The sequence below is a fragment of the Sphaerodactylus townsendi genome, linkage group LG15, assembly GCF_021028975.2.
Source record: "Sphaerodactylus townsendi isolate TG3544 linkage group LG15, MPM_Stown_v2.3, whole genome shotgun sequence".
Lineage (NCBI taxonomy): Eukaryota > Metazoa > Chordata > Lepidosauria > Squamata > Sphaerodactylidae > Sphaerodactylus > Sphaerodactylus townsendi.
In genome coordinates, this window is record NC_059439.1 from 6,005,365 (window position 1) to 6,022,917 (window position 17,553).

At 46.6% G+C, this 17,553-nt stretch overlaps 1 protein-coding gene across 2 annotated transcripts in view; it reads right to left on the bottom strand.

Annotated features, from left to right (window-relative positions):
- Positions 1-9,334, bottom strand: part of FBXL20 (F-box and leucine rich repeat protein 20) — a 99,576-nt gene extending 90,242 nt beyond the window's left edge. Inside the window, exons 1-2 of one of the 2 annotated variants that reach the window (XM_048517320.1) lie at positions 8,855-9,334; positions 4,983-5,216 (exon numbers count right to left, since the gene is read on the bottom strand). In XM_048517320.1, the coding sequence (XP_048373277.1) occupies positions 4,983-5,033 (51 nt within the window). In that variant the 5' untranslated portion in view covers positions 5,034-5,216; positions 8,855-9,334. The remainder of the gene's footprint in view (positions 1-4,982; positions 5,217-8,854) is intronic. The other variant, XM_048517321.1, reaches the window with a different exon arrangement.
- Between the last annotated feature and the right edge of the window lie 8,219 nt (positions 9,335-17,553).

Consider the following 17,553-nt stretch of genomic DNA (forward strand, 5'->3'; position numbering starts at 1 on the left):
ACTACATATAGGTTGGATTTTCCTTTGTGAAGATATTTGATTTCAAGTGCTTCCAGTGTCATGAAGTGGTCCAGGGTGGACTTTCGTTTTGTGAAACCAATCTGCTCTATTAATTAGGAAAGGAATTGCTAATAAAACTGCAATGACTGTCATGCCCTTATATAAAGCAGTGGTGCGACCGTACTTCAGAACTATTCAGTTCTGGTCGCCACATCTCAAAAAGGATATCGAAGAGATAGAAAAAGTGCAGAGAAGGGCAACGAGGATGATTGAGGGATTGGAGCACCTTCCTTATGAGGAGAGGCTGCAGATATGATTGAAGTCTATAAAATTATGCATGGGGTAGAAAATGTTGACAGAGAGAAATCTTTCTCTCTTTCTCACAATACTAAAACCAGGGGGCATACATTGAAAATGCTGGGGGGGGGGGGGGAATTAGGACTAATAAAAGGAAACATTTCTTCATACAACGCGTGACTGGTGTTTGGAATAGGCTGCCAAAGGAGGTGGTGATGACCTGGATAGCTTTAAAAGGGGCTTGGACAGATTTATGGAGGAGAAGTCAATCTATGGCCACCAATCTTGATCCTCCTTGATCTGAGACTGCAAATGCCTTAGCAGACCAGGTGCTCAGGAGGAGCAGCAGCAGCAGCAGCAGCAGCAGCAGGCCATTGCTTTCACATCCTGCATATGAGCTCCCAAAGACATCTGGTGGGCCACTGCATGTAGCAGAGTGATGGACTAGATGGACTCTGGTCTGATTCAGCAAGGCTCTTTCTTATGTTCTTATAAAGAAAGCATAATCAATTAGTGAGGGCATCTGAATTGTAGTAGCCTGGCCTTTTGATCCCTTTCATTGCTTTCTGCTTAGTGGTGGGTGGTGTTCTGGGTGGTGTTCACTAGCCCTTTGGTATAGTGGTTAAGAGCGATGGACTCTAATCTGGAGAACTGAGTTTGATTCCCCACATCTCTACATGAGCATCAGACTCTAATCTGGACTTGTTTTCCCATGCCTCCACATGAAGCCTACTAGGTGAGCCTGTATCTCCTCGAACTCTCTCAGCTCCACCTGCTCACAAAGTATCTGCTGTGGGGAAAGGAAGGAGTGGAGTTTGTAAGTCATTTTGAGACTCCTTACAGCAGAGAAAAGTAAGGTATAAATCCAAACTCTTCCAAACCTAGATGAGCGAGATTACCTGCAGTGACCAAGGCCACCCATCACTTTGAAAGGAATCTATATTCTTGTACTTCATTATCATAAGTCAACTCAGGCCATACAGAAGCTAAATCATTAAGGAATTTACACTCAGTTGCTCAGCTGGGCAAACTCTGTGAACATGGCCTTTTCCCATTATTACAAGGGATGGAAATAATTTGCAAAGCACTTGATTTCTACTTTTTATACACTAAGGTCCCCAACAATCAAAGAGGAAAGGAGCAGCCTACTGAAAATTTCCCTCTGCCTTGTTTGCTCTACTGGAGCCAATGTGACTATTTTCTCCATAGGAGCCACACCTTCAGAACAGACATTCTTCGCATATGCTCTCACTGTGGCACAGAAATCAGCCAGCAAACACTGCCACAAGAAAGGATTTCATTTTCAATGTAATAAGCTGACTGTGACATGTTAAGTAAAAGATTGAAAACAATATTTAACGAGCAGCCCATATGTTATCAAGTGTGTCATGATGCAAAAACAGACAATTGCCCAGCATACCCAAAAAGCATTCTGGAAAGTTTAAAAGATTATTTATTGCATTTAACAATTGTTTAGGAACACAAATCTCATTAGATGAGAAAGGGATTTGTGTATGTAGCTTCACAGCTCTTGAAACACAAAACAAGCTACATCAGGGAACTAGATATGGATGTTTAGTAGGCAGACTATATTTATGGGGTGGTTTGCCATTGCCTGCCTCAGTCATCTACACTTTATCTCCCACTCCCCCAAGCAAGCCGGGTACTCATTTTACCAACCTCAGAAGGATGGAAGGCTGAGCCAACCTTGCACCGGCTACCTGAAACCAACCTCTGTCAGAATCGAACTCCAGTTTGTGTAGATCTTGGACTGCAGTACCGCAGCTTACTACTCTATGCCATAGGGCTCCCTAGATCTACTCTCTTGCTTTTGGAAAGTTCAACAGGACAAGTTGAAGAAACCCTGACCTCAATGAGACAGCACCAAAACATGCATGAGACATAACACTGGAAATTGCATTACTACTATACATTCAATAGTTGTTCAATCTGCAGAAGTGGCATCTACATATACTTAACCATCACCAGCAATGCTTTCCATTGGTTTGCCCTCAACATACATTTCAGGCACACCCACACAAAAAGTTAAAGAGTTTACTGTATTCTTCTGGAATATGGAAGAATAGAAAATGTCCATTAATTGGGCAGACAAGCCCTCTTAAGATCCTGTTATTCAAGAAGAAGAAAAAATGGGAAAGAAAGAAATTATAACATTAATCAGCTTTATCCACAGTTTCATAACACTCCATTGTTCGGAGAAACAGCATTGCCTGCCAAGGGACCGACTCATACTCCTGAGACCCAGAACTCCCACTAAAGTCAGAAGGAATTTTGCACGACGAAGGACATGCTTAATGTGTTCATTTATAGATGCTTAAATCATTGCTCAACCCATTCTGTGTGGCATCCTCAGTCACACTGCTTTACTTTACAGACAAACAGTTAAGAAGTCTTGGTTCAGAATTAAATGCTGTTCCTGCTCATTTTGTACCACTTCACACATAATTAACCTACTCAACAACAAAAAAGTCCAAGACTTCAAACTGTATTATATACTGTGCACTATGTACCTCCAATATTTTGTGATGCACAGTAGAACAAAATAAATACATGAGATGGAAAGATGATTTGCAGTCTAATTTTCTCACCCTCTCTGGCAGAGACGGTGTGCGAATGTCAGTAACCAACCCACACAATCAAGTCAGACAAGCTTGCTACATTTACTGCCCAAATGCCTTCGCTGCACTTCTTAAAATATCATCCCAGCAATGTCATCCTGGGCATTGATCAATGTTGCTCCTCTTTTTTGTTTCAACAGAGTGATTAAAGTGTCGGACTAGGATGTCGGTAAACCCAGGCTTGAATCCTCACTCTGTCATGGAAGTTTGCTGGGTGATTTTGAGCCAGTGACAAGTTCTCAACCTACCTCACAAGGTTGTTGTGAGGATAAAATGGAGGAAATGCTGTAAATTCCAATTGGGGTAAAAGACCAGGGATAAAGTAAATAATAAATACCTACTTATATGTACCTGAAAAGCTTACTTCACATATTCTGAAAGTTAGATGCTACAATGAAAAAGATACTGTCTTGCAGTTTTCTTCTCTTTATAGTGGCCTGTCACAGACCTCCCACATTCCAAATGCTAACCATGGTGTAGCAGTTAGGACAAAACAAAACACTCAAAGCCTCACACTCCTCTCAGCTGGGGTTTGGCATCATCTGACCATTGCAAACAATCCATAAGCATACCTGTTAACGATAAGACAATGCTGCTCAATGTTCAGAAAACACTGTGCGTGCATCATTCCCATGACCCTGTTCTAATTTAAAAAACTGAGCATCTTTTCCTGGAGTAGAAATCTTGCCTCACTGCAACAATAGGTAGCACCCTTCTACTCGATATAGACTGTGCACACGTGGCAGAGGAGCTGAGCATTTTGTGATTAGGCCTTAATGTACTTTGGCTGTGGCTATTCACACTGAAGCAGCCTCTCTGGCTGGAAATGAACTACCTTTTGGTCGTGTAAGATGAGTTCTGCATAATTCAAACCAGAACAGTCCTTTTTCAGCTACTGGTACAACAAAAAGCTAACCCTCACGTACTTCTGTACCTCATATTGATTGTGAGACAATTTTCACAGTTTCTAGCTTTTTATAACATCATAGGCACATGTTCCCACATTTTCTTTTTCACATAGATACTACATCGTCACCCACAATTATTCTCAGCAAATGTAAAAAAAAACATGATTTTTTTCTTCCAACGACAGCTGGAAAACCACGTTCCACAGACATTCCTTTCTGAGGAAACCACTAACCCCCACCCCACCCCACCTATCAGTGCCTGGATACATGTTCCACAAGGGAAAAAAAAGCCCATCAATGGGCAGCTGTAAAATTCATTCACAGATTTAAAAACAAACAAGCCACTAAAGCCTAAAGATAACTAACCCTCCCAGGAGCAGCTGTGGCATAGTGGTTAAGAGCAGGTGTACTCTAATCTGGAGGAACCAGGTTTGATTCCCTGCTCTGCAGCCTGAGCTGTGGAGGCTTATCTGGGGAATTCAGATTAGCCTATGCCAGGTGTCTGCAGCCTGCGGCTCTCCAGATGTTCATGGACTACAATTCCCATCAGCCCCTGCCAGCACGGCCAATTGCCCATGCTGGCAGGAGCTGATGGGATTTGTAGTCCATTAACATCTGGAGAGCCGCAGGCTGCAGACCCCTGGCCTATGGACCCCCACACACGCCAGCTGGGTGACCTTGGGCCAGTCACAGTTCTTCTGAGCTCTCTCAGCCCCACCTACCTCACAGGGTGTTTGCGGGGGGGGGGGGAGGTAAAGGAGTTTGTAAGCTCCGTTGAGTCTCCTGTAGGATAGAAAGGGGGATATAAATCCAACTCTTCTCCTTCTCCTGCTCCTTCTCCTGCTCCTCCTCCTTCTGAATCCAAAGGTTCCTAACTTTCAATTTAAAGGACTCAGTTTTCACCACCTTTCCTGGTACATGGAACACAGAATTTTAACTATGCTGCTAGCTGAAACATTAACTGGTCACCTTTTCTGAATTAGTTTCCACACCAACTTACATGTTACTGTACTTTCAATCCACAGCAATTTCATTCAAACACCCCTCCTCCCTTCAGCCTCTTCAGTTTGATCTTTGTACTAAACAGCTATTGGTATTTCTAAGAAACTCAAGAATGAAGTTAAAACATAGTTTCTACCTGTTTCAGTCCTCCGGCCAATTTCTGAAAGAAGACACTGCTCTTTTTCATCCTGCAGAACTATTAGCCTCTGCCAGGCTGCACCAAGTCAAGTCAAGTTTCCACTCAGTCACACCTGCTTCCACTTTCCAGACCACAATGGAGGAAAGCTACCATCAGGGTTCTGTCCCTTGTTCAAGCTATCCTCAGGTCACACCGCGGAGAGACTTTCCTCAGGCAGTTTATTGTTCTCCTCTGTGAAAACGGCACAAAGTGAGGAGAAAGGAAACATCCTCTTGGTCTCATTTGTATCACCCATGTCACCTCTCCCCCTTCCCTTTAGTGAAGAAAAAACAATAAAGCTGTTAGAACAAAGAGTTGGAAGGAACCCTTGTTGGATAGGGCGCTTTTGTGTGGTCCCATATCATGCTGATTGCGTACTATAGATCTTCCTGAATAGCACTCATTGTCTGCCCTTTGCCTGCCCCCCCTCCAAGCATCTCCACCCCCTGGACTTCCCAGCATTCAAATTCCCTTCACTATATTAAAATAAGGCAAAAATACTGGGCGTTCGTGTTTTTAGGGCTTTCTCAAGTTAAACACACATGTGGTTATATTTCCTTTTTTTTTCTAAAACATCTTCAGCAACCATTTTGCATAACACCTACAGCATCACATGTCAAAATAGTAGTTCACCCTATTCTGCAATGCCCTTAAGTCACACTTATATTTTACACTTTAAGATAAACTATGTTATCCAAAGCTTGCCAAAGCAGCAAAATCTCCCTTACTATGGAATCAACACACAGGAGATTCACAACTACTTTCTGAACTCTTACCAATGAGCAATCAAGCACACCACTGGGTAGAATCTATACATATAATTACAATTACAATACACATGTGTAGGGCATATGCCTGTTGTGCTCTTTTAAAAAGGAGATGATCCAGATCTGAATACCCATCAATTTTCCATCACTGAACACACAGGTGATCGTATACTCTCACATATCTACCTGTGATGCTTTTCAGCTCTCAGTGTTTGCCCTTTTCCCAGCATGTGACCTACATACAACATTGTTCTGTGTGTCTGCACACATATGTGTATGTTCTTGCCACTTAACCAGGCAGGAAGGACCAATAACTCCATAGCTAGCAGCAGGCAAGACCTGCCTCTCACTGGCATCATTAAGATTAGTCAGCACTGTGTCCCCCGTCCCCCCACCACACACAAACACAGTTTTTGAGGACCAGGGCTCCTTCCCTCCCACCTCCATTTAGTCAGTATCTCATCTCCCATCCAATCCCACTCTGCAATCTGCTATTCTTCTGCACTATCCCCCTCCCACTGAGCAAAACATCCCCCCAGGACCTTTTTTACCTACAAGTACTTACATTTCTTTAACTTATTTTCCTCCTCTTGAAAATCCCAACACACTTCCAGAGCATCCCCTGCAATGCCCACCCTTCATAATACCACCTCAAACTTGTCATAATTGCAACACAATCTCCCATCATCCCGTACAAATAACAAGCAAAGACTTCATGAGCAACGGATACCTCTACTCTTGGCAATATGTTCCATCCAACATGGTTATTTCCTCCTCTAATGTCTCCAACAGTTCATCACTTTCCTCAGGTGCAGCCTCTCCCTACTTACCCAACAACAACACCCCACCCCCATAATCTAGTATGTTTGAAGGGCCATTCTTAATGCTCTCTCTTTGAACATTCATCTATTCCATTCTGGCAAATCGACCCAAAGACCACTATCTCTCATACACAAACACAACACAGCAACCTTTCCAGTCTCCCTTAGCTCATGCCCAGCAGCATTTCGTTTTAGTGCTGGGGTCGTTAAACAAAACCCTGCCTCGCTGCAACATAATCTATCTACCGCATGGAAATCCTGTGTAGACTGGCTCCGATCTAAGCCAACCGATTTCAACAGGTCCAAGCTCCAGTAATTTAGCACAGGATTGCACCATAATATTCTTTGAATCCCCTATTGCCCTCCCCAGGATAATATGCACCCAATAATATCCAGAGAACACACAAGAGCCCGTACTTCCTACAGTTTGTCTGCCCCACACACAGGTACACACACTCAGTATAGGAAAAGAGATTCCACCTGAACATTAGGAAGAACTTCCGGACAGTAAGGGCTGCCTGACAGTGGAATATGCTGCCTCAAGAGTGTGGTGAAGTCTCCTTCTTTGGAGGTTTTTAAACAGGAGCTGGATGACCATCTGTCAAGGATGCTCTGATTGTGTATGCTTTCATAGCAGAAGGCTGGACTCAATGGCCCTTGTGGTCTCTCCCAACACTACGATTCACTCTCCCTCATACATGCACAGAGCTCAGGCCTTTCATCTTCCTGTCTCCAACACAAATGGGGAAAATGTGTTCTGTCCCCAGAAAACTAAATATTTGTTATACAATGAAATTTGTATTGGCTTAGTCTAAATTTTAGGGATGGTGGATGACTGCAATAGACAAACTTCTTCTGTGTCTTGCCCCCTTCTGCCATAAGCTTCCCTCCAGTGGTGGGATTCAAATAATTTAACAACTGGTTCTGGGATTTAAATAATTAAACAACTGGTTCTGGTGGGTTTTCCAGGCTGTGTGGCCGTGGTCTGGTGGATCTTGTTCCTAACGTTTCCCCTGCATCTGTGGCTGGTATCTTCAGATGTGTATCACAGAGGGAAGTCTGTTACACACTGTGTGATACACCTTCCCTCTGTGATACACCTCTGAAAATGCCAGCCACAGATGCAGGCGAAACAAGATCCACCAGAGTGTCCAGAGAAGTGGTTTCCAACGTTTTCGACATCACAGTACCCTTGACTTCACTCTTCATATCTCACGGTACTCCTGCCATCCTCCCCCCAGCTTCCCCTCCCAGTTCCCCTGCTTGCCACCCCCCACCTTTCCCTCCCAAGGTGAAGGGAAGCGGGGGGGGGAGTAGGGGGGTGGGAAGTGGCTGCTGACCTTGAAGCAGGCCCTACCCCCTGGTCCAGCTCCATATTGTTGCTGATGCCAGCAGGAGACACCACAAAAGTGAGGGGGGCAGTAGCATTACTGCGGCACCCCAGGGTACCATGGAACCCTGGTTGGGAATCGCTGGTCCAGAGAGAAGGAAATGTTTGGGGTATATATTGTCCATTTCCCAGGGCGGGGAACCAATCAGTAAGTGTTTGGGTGGAACTTGTTATGCAAAGTTGTGGTTGATAGTATTGTATTGCGGGTGGGGCTTATCAGTCCAGTCCAGTCACATTAAACAACTGTTTGTTTACAAGAACCATTTTAACAACAGGTTCTGCCGAAGTGGTGCGAACCTGCTGAATCCCACCACTGCTTCCCTCCCTACTAATGTGTTTCCTTCCCTGTAAATGAAGAGGGACAGAGCCTCTGTCAGAAAGACGACCTAAAAACGAAGCCCAAGGAGGAGAAAATATCCTTCAATCTAGTGGTGCCATTGGTCCCCCTTCCCAATTACTGACTTAATCAAAAGGCCACCAGGAAATCCCACCTTGTCCTCCCTTAAGCCCCCTCACAGGTTCTTAAGAAAGGAATATCTTCTCCTTCCTACCCCCCAACCACAAATGGCGACACACGTGGGCACATTTATATTTATACAGGGGCAGTCCTCACACGAACAGAAACACCCCTCTCCCCCAAATGAGGCTGTCAATCCCGCCTTGGGAAATGCCCGGAGATTGCGGGAGGGGCTCAGAGGGGGTGGGATGAGAGCCTCACCTCCCCCCTCCAGCTGCCGGATCCTGGTGTCTGGATATGAAGATCAGGCGCCACTCCGGGAGAAATCCAGGAACAACCCCCCCCCCCCCTTGTAGGTCGGCCACAAAGCCCCGACCGACCCGCCCCCCGCTCACCTCAAAGCGGCTCTTGGTCACGCCGTTCATTTCCCTCCTCATGATGGAGGCCCGGCGGCGGGGGTCGACTCGGGTGAGGCCGGGCCAGGCCAAGCCGGGCCAGGCCTGGCCCCCCCTCGTCCTCCTCCTGGGCGGCGTCAGCAGCGGCTGCAGGCACCCCGGGCAGCCCGCCCCGAGCCCGGCCTGACGCGGCGGAGACGGGAAGCGGCGACGGCTGCGAGGAGGGCGAAACGGAGGCACCAGCCTTTCCGTCGCCTTTCTGCTCCGCCAGCCCGGGCGGCGCTGAGGCGGAGGGGCGCCTGAGGTAGGCTCGTGGCCTCCGGACGAGGGACGGAGCGTGGCGGGAAGGGGGGCAACGAAACCCGCTCAAGCCCTCAGCGGCCACCGCGAGGCCGGCCCGCCTCAACTGCAACTACTTCTTCTTCTCCTTCTTCAACCCAAAACAAAAACACTCGGCACCTGCCAGCAACAGCGCCGCTCATTGGTCGAGGAAGGCGCAGGCTGGGGGAGGAGGGAGGGGGCAGGGGTTGCGCACGCGCATGGCCCGAGCAAGGGGGTTGCGCGCGCACCTCAGATGCCCGGAGAGGTGGCTGTGGGGGGGAACCGGCTCTCTTGCAGGTACGGTTGCCACCCTCCAGGTAGAACCTGGAGATCTCCTGGAATTACATATACTGTCCCCCGGGGGAAATTGCTGCTTTGGAGGCCGGACTATAGGAAGCTGTGGCCTGCTGAGGTCCCTCTGCTCTGAGGTTGCCAACCTCCAAGTAGTATCTGGGATCTCCTACTTGTCTGAAATGAACTGCCCTGGAGAAAATGGATGCTCTGGAGGGTGGACTCTATGGCATTCTACAGGGATGTCTGCCTCCAGAGGGAACTTGGGGATCCCTTGGAATTTCAGCTCACCTCCAGACTATAGGGATCAGTTTCCCTGGAGAAAACGGATGCTTTGGAGGATGGCCTGTATGGCATCGAACCCTGCTGAGGTCCCTGTCCTCCCCAGGATCCATATCCAAATCTCCAGGCGCTTCCCAACCTGGATCTGGGAACCCTAATACCGTGCTGAGTTCCCTCCCTTCCCCAGATCTCACCCTCCTCAAGCTCCACCCCCAAACCTCCAGGAATTTCCCAGCCCATACCTGGCAGCCTGATTGACCAGGCTGCAGAAAGCCAAACCTGCCCAATGTAAATACTAGACTGGCCCCACTAGCATGTCATCAAAAAAAGGTTGGCCTCTTATATTAGTTACACTAATGCCCAATAATTTAAAAATGTTGTTTTGTGCATGATGGGGTTGCCTTACATTTAAGCAGGGTGCAGGGGGTGTCCTTTCAAGGCAATGCCTTTTAGGAAGACCAGCCAGAATAACACAATGCACTGAGCCAGCTTCTCAGCTGTCCACAATTCTTGCCAGGCTGAGTTGGGAGGTAAGATGGCGTGGGGAAGGAAAACATTTGCATGAAGCCCTCTGGGTATAGGGTACTTAGCTGGGTTCAAGCAGCTGCAATGCCAAGGATCCTCCCCACCCCAGCATACACACCATAGCCATTCCAGTCCCCATCCAAAATGATAAGAACATGAGCGGTGCACTGTTAGCCTCTCCTAGCTCTCAGGGTAGAGGCAAACGGCAGAGAGGCAAATGAGGTAGTCCCCTTTGGGACCCCGGTGGGGAGAAAGGCAGGATATCCATGAGTTGTTTTTTAAATGAGCTGGTGGCTGGACACACCTGTCTTACCGTGACATGCCTCTGAAGATGTCTACCATATAAATGGGCAAAACAGTAGGAGCAAAAACTACTAGACCACGGCCACACAAGCTGGAAAACCCACAAAAGCCAAAGAAATTATACTGTTAACTACTTCAACACTATGCACTTGTAAACCACTGACATAATTTGATATTTGTCAATTCTAGGGCACTTCCATTTTATTGCAAAGTGTGTTACGGTGTGTCTTGCCCATACACTCCAACATAAAATCACAATAATTTCCATGAGAAGAGACTGTGGCTTGTTAGAAGACCACAAATGCTGACTCTTTCAAGGACCCAGTTTTTTAAATTACCTGTAACTGGGGAACATGTGAACAAAACCAAACCCTGCATCCACCACAGACTGTTCTCAGAAACTCATCACCATTTTCAATTAAGGCAGGACATCCCAGCAAGCTTGAGAAGTGACTGCTCAGTTTTAGAAATCAAGTCCTGAATACTATGCATGTTAATAAGCTTAAGAAATCCTCAAGGCTTGGGAGAAAGGGAAGCGAAGCAGCCACTTCTGTTGATCCCTCCGCGTATCCCACAAAGCAGATTCATGCATTAATCTTGTAGTCCTCCTGCTCCCTCCACAACATATCCTGCTGCTTTCTCCCTCAGACTGGCAGCCATGCAGGATGGTGAGCTGACACCAACCGCCATTGCTGATGGTACATCTGAACCAAGTGGCCACTGTGGTATTGATGAATTCCGCCCAGCATAAGTATAATGTCTTTAGGATGTTATGAAATGATCCATTTTGGTATTTTTTGTTCCGCAGAATGGAAGAAAACAGGCGTTGCCAGCCAAAATGGATCTTTTCCCCACCTGCTGCACAGAGCTCGTCAATTTCACAGTGGCACCCACCATTGTGTGTGTGGGGGGGGGGGGAGCTCGGCAGCGGCTGGGGAGGGCAGAATGGCAAAGGTGGCATTGTGCCACTTCCAAAGGAGTTTTGAGCAGCGTGGAAAGGAGGCAAAAACGAGAAACCTTCCGCTGCCCCTAAAAAACTTACACCACACTATCCAGTGGCGCAGGTCTGCAGCTGTGGGGGTGGGGTGGGGACACTATATTGTAAGAGTATATCGTAAAAGATGTAAAAAGTCCATCCTAATTATATATCCTGCAGGATCATTAGAGGAGGGAGGCCTTTGTGAAAACTCATTTTGCATATGATTAATTAACCTAATAAAGGTTAATGAAATGAAGTTACACAGGTACAAGAAAGACCTCAGCGAAAAGGCTTCAACACCACAATAAGACAGCATGGTGCAGTCTGGAATTCTGTGAAGGCGTTTCATGTTTAAGAGAAAGCAGGCTTTCACTGAGCTCTCCCTGCAAACTGAGAAGATGAGTTTTCTGTCCTCCTTGTTGCAATATAAAGTTTTCAACTGCACAGCAGTGCAGCTCAAAAAAGGAAGGGGGAGGCAGGTTATTTAGCCAGGAGCCAAACCTCAAGCATTACTTCCAAGACAGCTTGGTTTGTTGCCTTTGCCCAGAACCCTAGCATTTTTGAAAAGGATTGCCTTAATGCACATGGTTCATGGGCGGATTCCGCAGGGGCCAAAAACAGCAGTGTGAAAACGATGTAAATCCGCTGTTTTTGGCCCATGCAGAATCCGCCACTGAGTTCAAAGTTACTATTAGTTTGACACCAAGATGCATGTTGAGCAACCTTGGATTAAAGGCCAGCTAGCGACCCAGGTTTAAATCCTCACTTGATATAGGATGTGCTTAGTGGGCCTTGCGCCAGTCACTCTCTCACTCAGCCTAGAACTATGTCAGAGGGTTCTGATGATGATAATATAGACAGGGTGATCAGCAAGTCCTATTTGGAGCTCCTTTAAGGAAAAGCAGGACAGAAAAGGCCCAAATAGCCAAACAATCAGCCTTCTGATCTAAGAGAAGCACAGAAAGTGATGCTGCATGTGTACAGGACAGTAGGATGGATGCCATCCTCCAGGTGTGACCTGGGGGTCCCCTGGAATTACAGCTTTTTTCCAGAGTACAGAGATCAGTTCTTCTGGAGAAAATAGCTGCTTTGGAGTGTGGACTCTGTGGCATCAGATCTCTCTGAGGTCCCAGTCCTCCCCAGGATCCATACCAAGACCTCAAGGAGCTTCCCAACCTGTATCTGGTAACCCTAATACCCTCCTGAGCTCCCTGGGAACCCCCTGGACTGATCGCTCATCTCCAGACTACAGACATCAGTTCCGCTGAGAAAATGGCAGCTTTGGAGGGTGGCCTGTGGCATTGCACCCCACTGGGGTCCCTGTTTCCCCCAGACACCACCCCCAAATATCCAGGAGTGCCCCAACCCTGGAGCTGGCAACCCTTTCCCACCCTGAAAGTGGACAGGGGGGATTTCAAGCAGCCCCTCTGCAGGGCAGACTTGAAAGGACCCACAACAAGTCCTCCCCGGATCCCGCCCCGCCGGCTTGAGAGAACAACGCAGAAAAGTTTCCGCGTTCTTTCCACTCCGCTTCCGCTCGGAAATGGCGCGGCCCAATCGGAGCCAAGGCGTCTTTTTTTTCGCGGTGACGTCAGAAAGGCGGGGGTGGGGAGAGAAAGGAAACGTGAGCACGCATTTAAGGGACCCGCGCGCGCTTTTAAAAGTGGGGCGCGTGCGCGAGGAGGGCCCGCGGCTGCAGGCAGGCGGCGGTAGCGAATGAAAGTAGAATGAGAATCGTTTGTTTATTACAAGGTGGTGAAAAGTTTGGTAGGGAAAGAAAGGGCAGGACATACGAAAAACTCCAAGAACACTCTGGGAACTGGCTGACACCCCTCCCCCAACAACCCTAGTCCGCTTTAAGCCTTTACCCCAGAGGTGACCAACTCTGGCGCTTCAGATGTTCATGGACTATTGCTGCCATCATCCCATTACAAATGTCTGAGATGGTTTTGGGGAGGAAGGGGAACGCTCTCAAGCCACTTGCTAAGGGAAGGGGGGTGGGGCGAGCACAGCTAACAAGTAAAAAGGAAATAAAAGTGTTTACCTGGTTGAAACTACTTACAAAACCATTGAAACTTTTAACTCTTCAAACTCCCCACCCCCACCAAGGAATGCCAGTGTTGTGATGCAGAGGCAGGCAATGGCAAACGACCTCCAAATGTCTCTCGCCTTGAAAACCCTGTGGGGTCACCACATGTCAGCTGTGACTTGGCAGCAAGAAACAACATAAGGAAGAACAAGAAGAAACAAAGTGCCCTTCAGTTCTGGAAAGTGTTTGCTGAAGCGGGAGAGAACAGAAGGTTGTGCAGCCCAATGCAGAGTCTCCCATTTACATACTAGCCAGTGCTGACCCTGCTTAGCTGCTGAGATTTGGCTAGCTTGAGGATCTCTAGTGGTCATGGGCATGGCACTCTTCCCATTTCAGGTATTTTGTTATATACCAGCGTGGTATAGAGGTTAACGAGCAGTGGACTCTTATCCACCAGGTTTGATTGCCCACTCCTGCACGTGAGCTGTGGACTTCTATCTGGGGAACCAGGTTTGTTTCCCCACTCCTCTATATGAACCAGGTTTGATTCCCCAATTGTCCATGTGAGTGGTGGACTCACATCTGGTGAAACAGGTTTGTTCCCCTACTCCACGTGAGCCAGGTTTGATTCCCTGCTTCTCCACATGAGTGGTGGACTCACATCTGGTGAACCAGGTTTGTTCCCCTACTCCTCCACATGAAGCCTGCTGAGTGACCTTGTGGCCAGACACAGTTTTCTTGGAACGCCCTCAGCCCCACGTGCCAAAGGAAAGGGTGCTTCCCAACAGCAAAGCCAATGTCTTCTGTGTGTTTTTTTAAGTCCCTCTTGTACCACAGAAGCCGTAGAAATCTGGGACCGGCTCTTCACTTTACAGAAAAGATAGTTTGATTTTGGTTACTTAAGAAAGATTTGTTCCCTGAAAGGATTCCAGTGTAGTGAGCCAGCGTGGTGTAGTAGTTAAGAGCAGTGCTCTTTAATCTGGAGAACTGGGTCTTCCACATGAAGCTTGCTGGGTGACCTTGGGCCAGCCATGGTTCTCTCAGAACTCTCTCAGCCCAGGCGGAGGCAGCCAATGGCAAGTCACCAGCCATTCACTCTCATCCCAGCCTACAGGGTTCTTGTGAGGATAAATGAAGAACAATAAATAGAAATAAATCTCACAATACTAGAACCAGGGGGCATTCATTGAAAATGCTGGGGGGAAGAATTAGGACTAATAAGAGGAAACATTTTTTCACGCAGCACGTGGTTGGTGTTTGGAATATGCTGCCGCAGGAGGTGGTGATGGCCACTAACCTGGATAGCTTTAAAAAGGGCTTGGACAGATTTATGGAGAAGTCGATCTATGGCTACCAATCTTGATCCCTCTTGATCTCAGATTGCAAATGCCTTAGCAGACCAGGTGCTCAGGAGCAGAAGGTCATTGCTTTCACATCCTGCATGTGAGCTCCCAAAGGCACCTGGTGGGCCACTGCGAGTAGCAGAGTGCTGGACTAGATGGACTCTGGTCTGATCCAGCAGGCTAGTTCTTAACAATGTATGTTGCTTTGGGACCCCATTCATGAGGAAAGCAAGGCATAAATGACGTAAATAGAACATATGCTTTACTCTCACAGACCAGGTTGTTTAAATTTCACCGAGCCATGAACTGAGAATGCAGCCTAGATCATAACTGAACACCTCTGTGAATGCACTGTGCAAGGCATGCTGTCTTCAGGAAAAACTACACCTTTTCATAATGATAGAGCAGGCCAGTGCTCCTTAGCATACAGTCTAAGAACCACAGCTCCAAGACAATTCATTGATAAGCATTGGTACGGAATTGATCTTCACTATACTGGCTTGAACCTGACAAACAAGTTCCATGCATGCTAGAAAACCTCTACTGCGAAGCTGGCTTCCTCTTCTGCTAGCACTTCCATTTTTTATGTGTGCCATTTGACTCAAGGTGCATTACAGAGTGAACCAATTCAGTTAACAACATGGGACATTTAATATAGGATTATAGTTGTAGAACCAATCAGAACTTTTAAAACAGAAGTGAAATAAATCGAAGACTTAATACGTTAATGATGCCCCTAGTTTCAGCAAGGTAAACATAGTAGTATCCTTAATAATTTATTTAAGTAACTCTGTGGATGTCACTGTGGAAGGAATCAGTTGGCCAGATCAGCTGTGTCAAGGTAAGGGACCATCTTACAGGCTAGGCTGATTAGGAATGAAAAAAGGACCTGAAGTTAGTAATGTAATAGCTGCAACCACAAGGAGGCATCGGTAACAAAGCAATTCAATAAGTATATTATGCAACCATCCAACTATTTGAGGAGAAGGGTTTGGGAATACTAGGCTTACTACATGGCTGGTAGCTGTAGACTGACAACCCATTTTAACACAGCTGTCTCACCCTTCCCTCATCTTTGTCTTTTTTGGACAAGTCTCGCTGCAATTTCACTATCACCTGTTTTCTGTCCAATCTCATCTTTTACACATCCATTGATGTTTCCCTGTTCTGCTTTTTCTTCCCACAAGGACATTGAGGGCAACTTGATGCCAGCAGCATTTCAAATCTGCACCCCTGCTCAGTTTCACACAAGATGCTGGAAAGACCCAAATATAAGATAATGAGCTGAAATCTCAACATTCATCTCTTTAAAAAAATCTAGACTGACAAAGAGTTCTGCAAAACTGAAAAGCTTGCAGGGTGTTTAGGTTAATTTTGGCTGGACTTCTGGTTTTGGCTTTTGGTTTAGACCAGGGGTAGGGAACCTGCGGCTCTCCAGATGTTCAGGAACTACAATTCCCATCAGCCCCTACCAGCATGGCCAATTGGCCTTGCTGACAGAGGCTGATGGGAATTGTAGTTCCTGAACATCTGGAGAGCCGCAGGTTCCCTACCCCTGGTTTAGACCAATGAAACCACCTGAAATGGCTCTATAATTAGTACATACACTATCCCTATACCTCTAGCCTAGCCTTTGTAGGGATGAAATTCGCAGGGAAGGGGACTATATTACTCCTGTCACCAATATGGCCTCTGCAGTACTGTTGGTGCTAAATGAACAACTGTGGTACAAAGCAACAGTCATAGTGTCCGGAAGACACAGTCAGCAGGATTTAAAAGTCAAAGCTCCAAAGGTCTCCATTCTGACCATCAGAATTCCCCTTCCCGCAAGGATGCCAACAACTTTTAAGTGAAATGATTGAGACACACTTTTTTTAACCAAACACATTTATTTGCTTGTAAAACCAACAAGTTATTTGAAGTACCTCCCCAAAAGTCTGTATTATACTCTTCCTCCCATCCAGTCATCAGATGCAGCAGTTACCTATACAATTGTTGACAAAATCAGAGAAAAGGGCATATTATTTACAGGTTTTAAGGACAGAACTAATTTTTTAACCTCCATGTAAGCAGCTTCACCCAAGATTGCAGTCTGGCTCTTTCTTATCTTCGGTCATTTTATTTTTACTTCCTAATACTGAACAATATCAAATATTGTGGACAAGCAAATGCATTTTTTAATGTAAAACATGAAACTGGTAACAAAGCAGCAGACTGTTTGATACTGACATATCAGTAATGGATAGAACTGGTCTTTGCCTCCCATTTCCTGTAATCATGTGGTGTAGAATACCTGTGAAGGAAGGGGGCTAGGTTCTTCCAAGGCCAATGGGGAACATTCTGGGAGTGCCATGGATGAGCACTCAACATGCCAGAAAATGGAGGGGCGTAGCACAGAGAAGGCCTGTGTACCAAGCTGGGGTTGGGGGGAGAGAGAGGACAAAGTTCTTTTATGGCCTATAAGGGTTCCATCACAGGTGAAAAGGAGCACATGGCAGACTGTATTGAGAATGTCCCATTCTTAACAGCTTTCTGAAACTCAAATTCTGCAACTGTGTGAAAATAATTATTTACTCAAAAGTCTTTGGCACCAGAACTGGTCAGCTGCTCTCAAAGATCTAGTAGC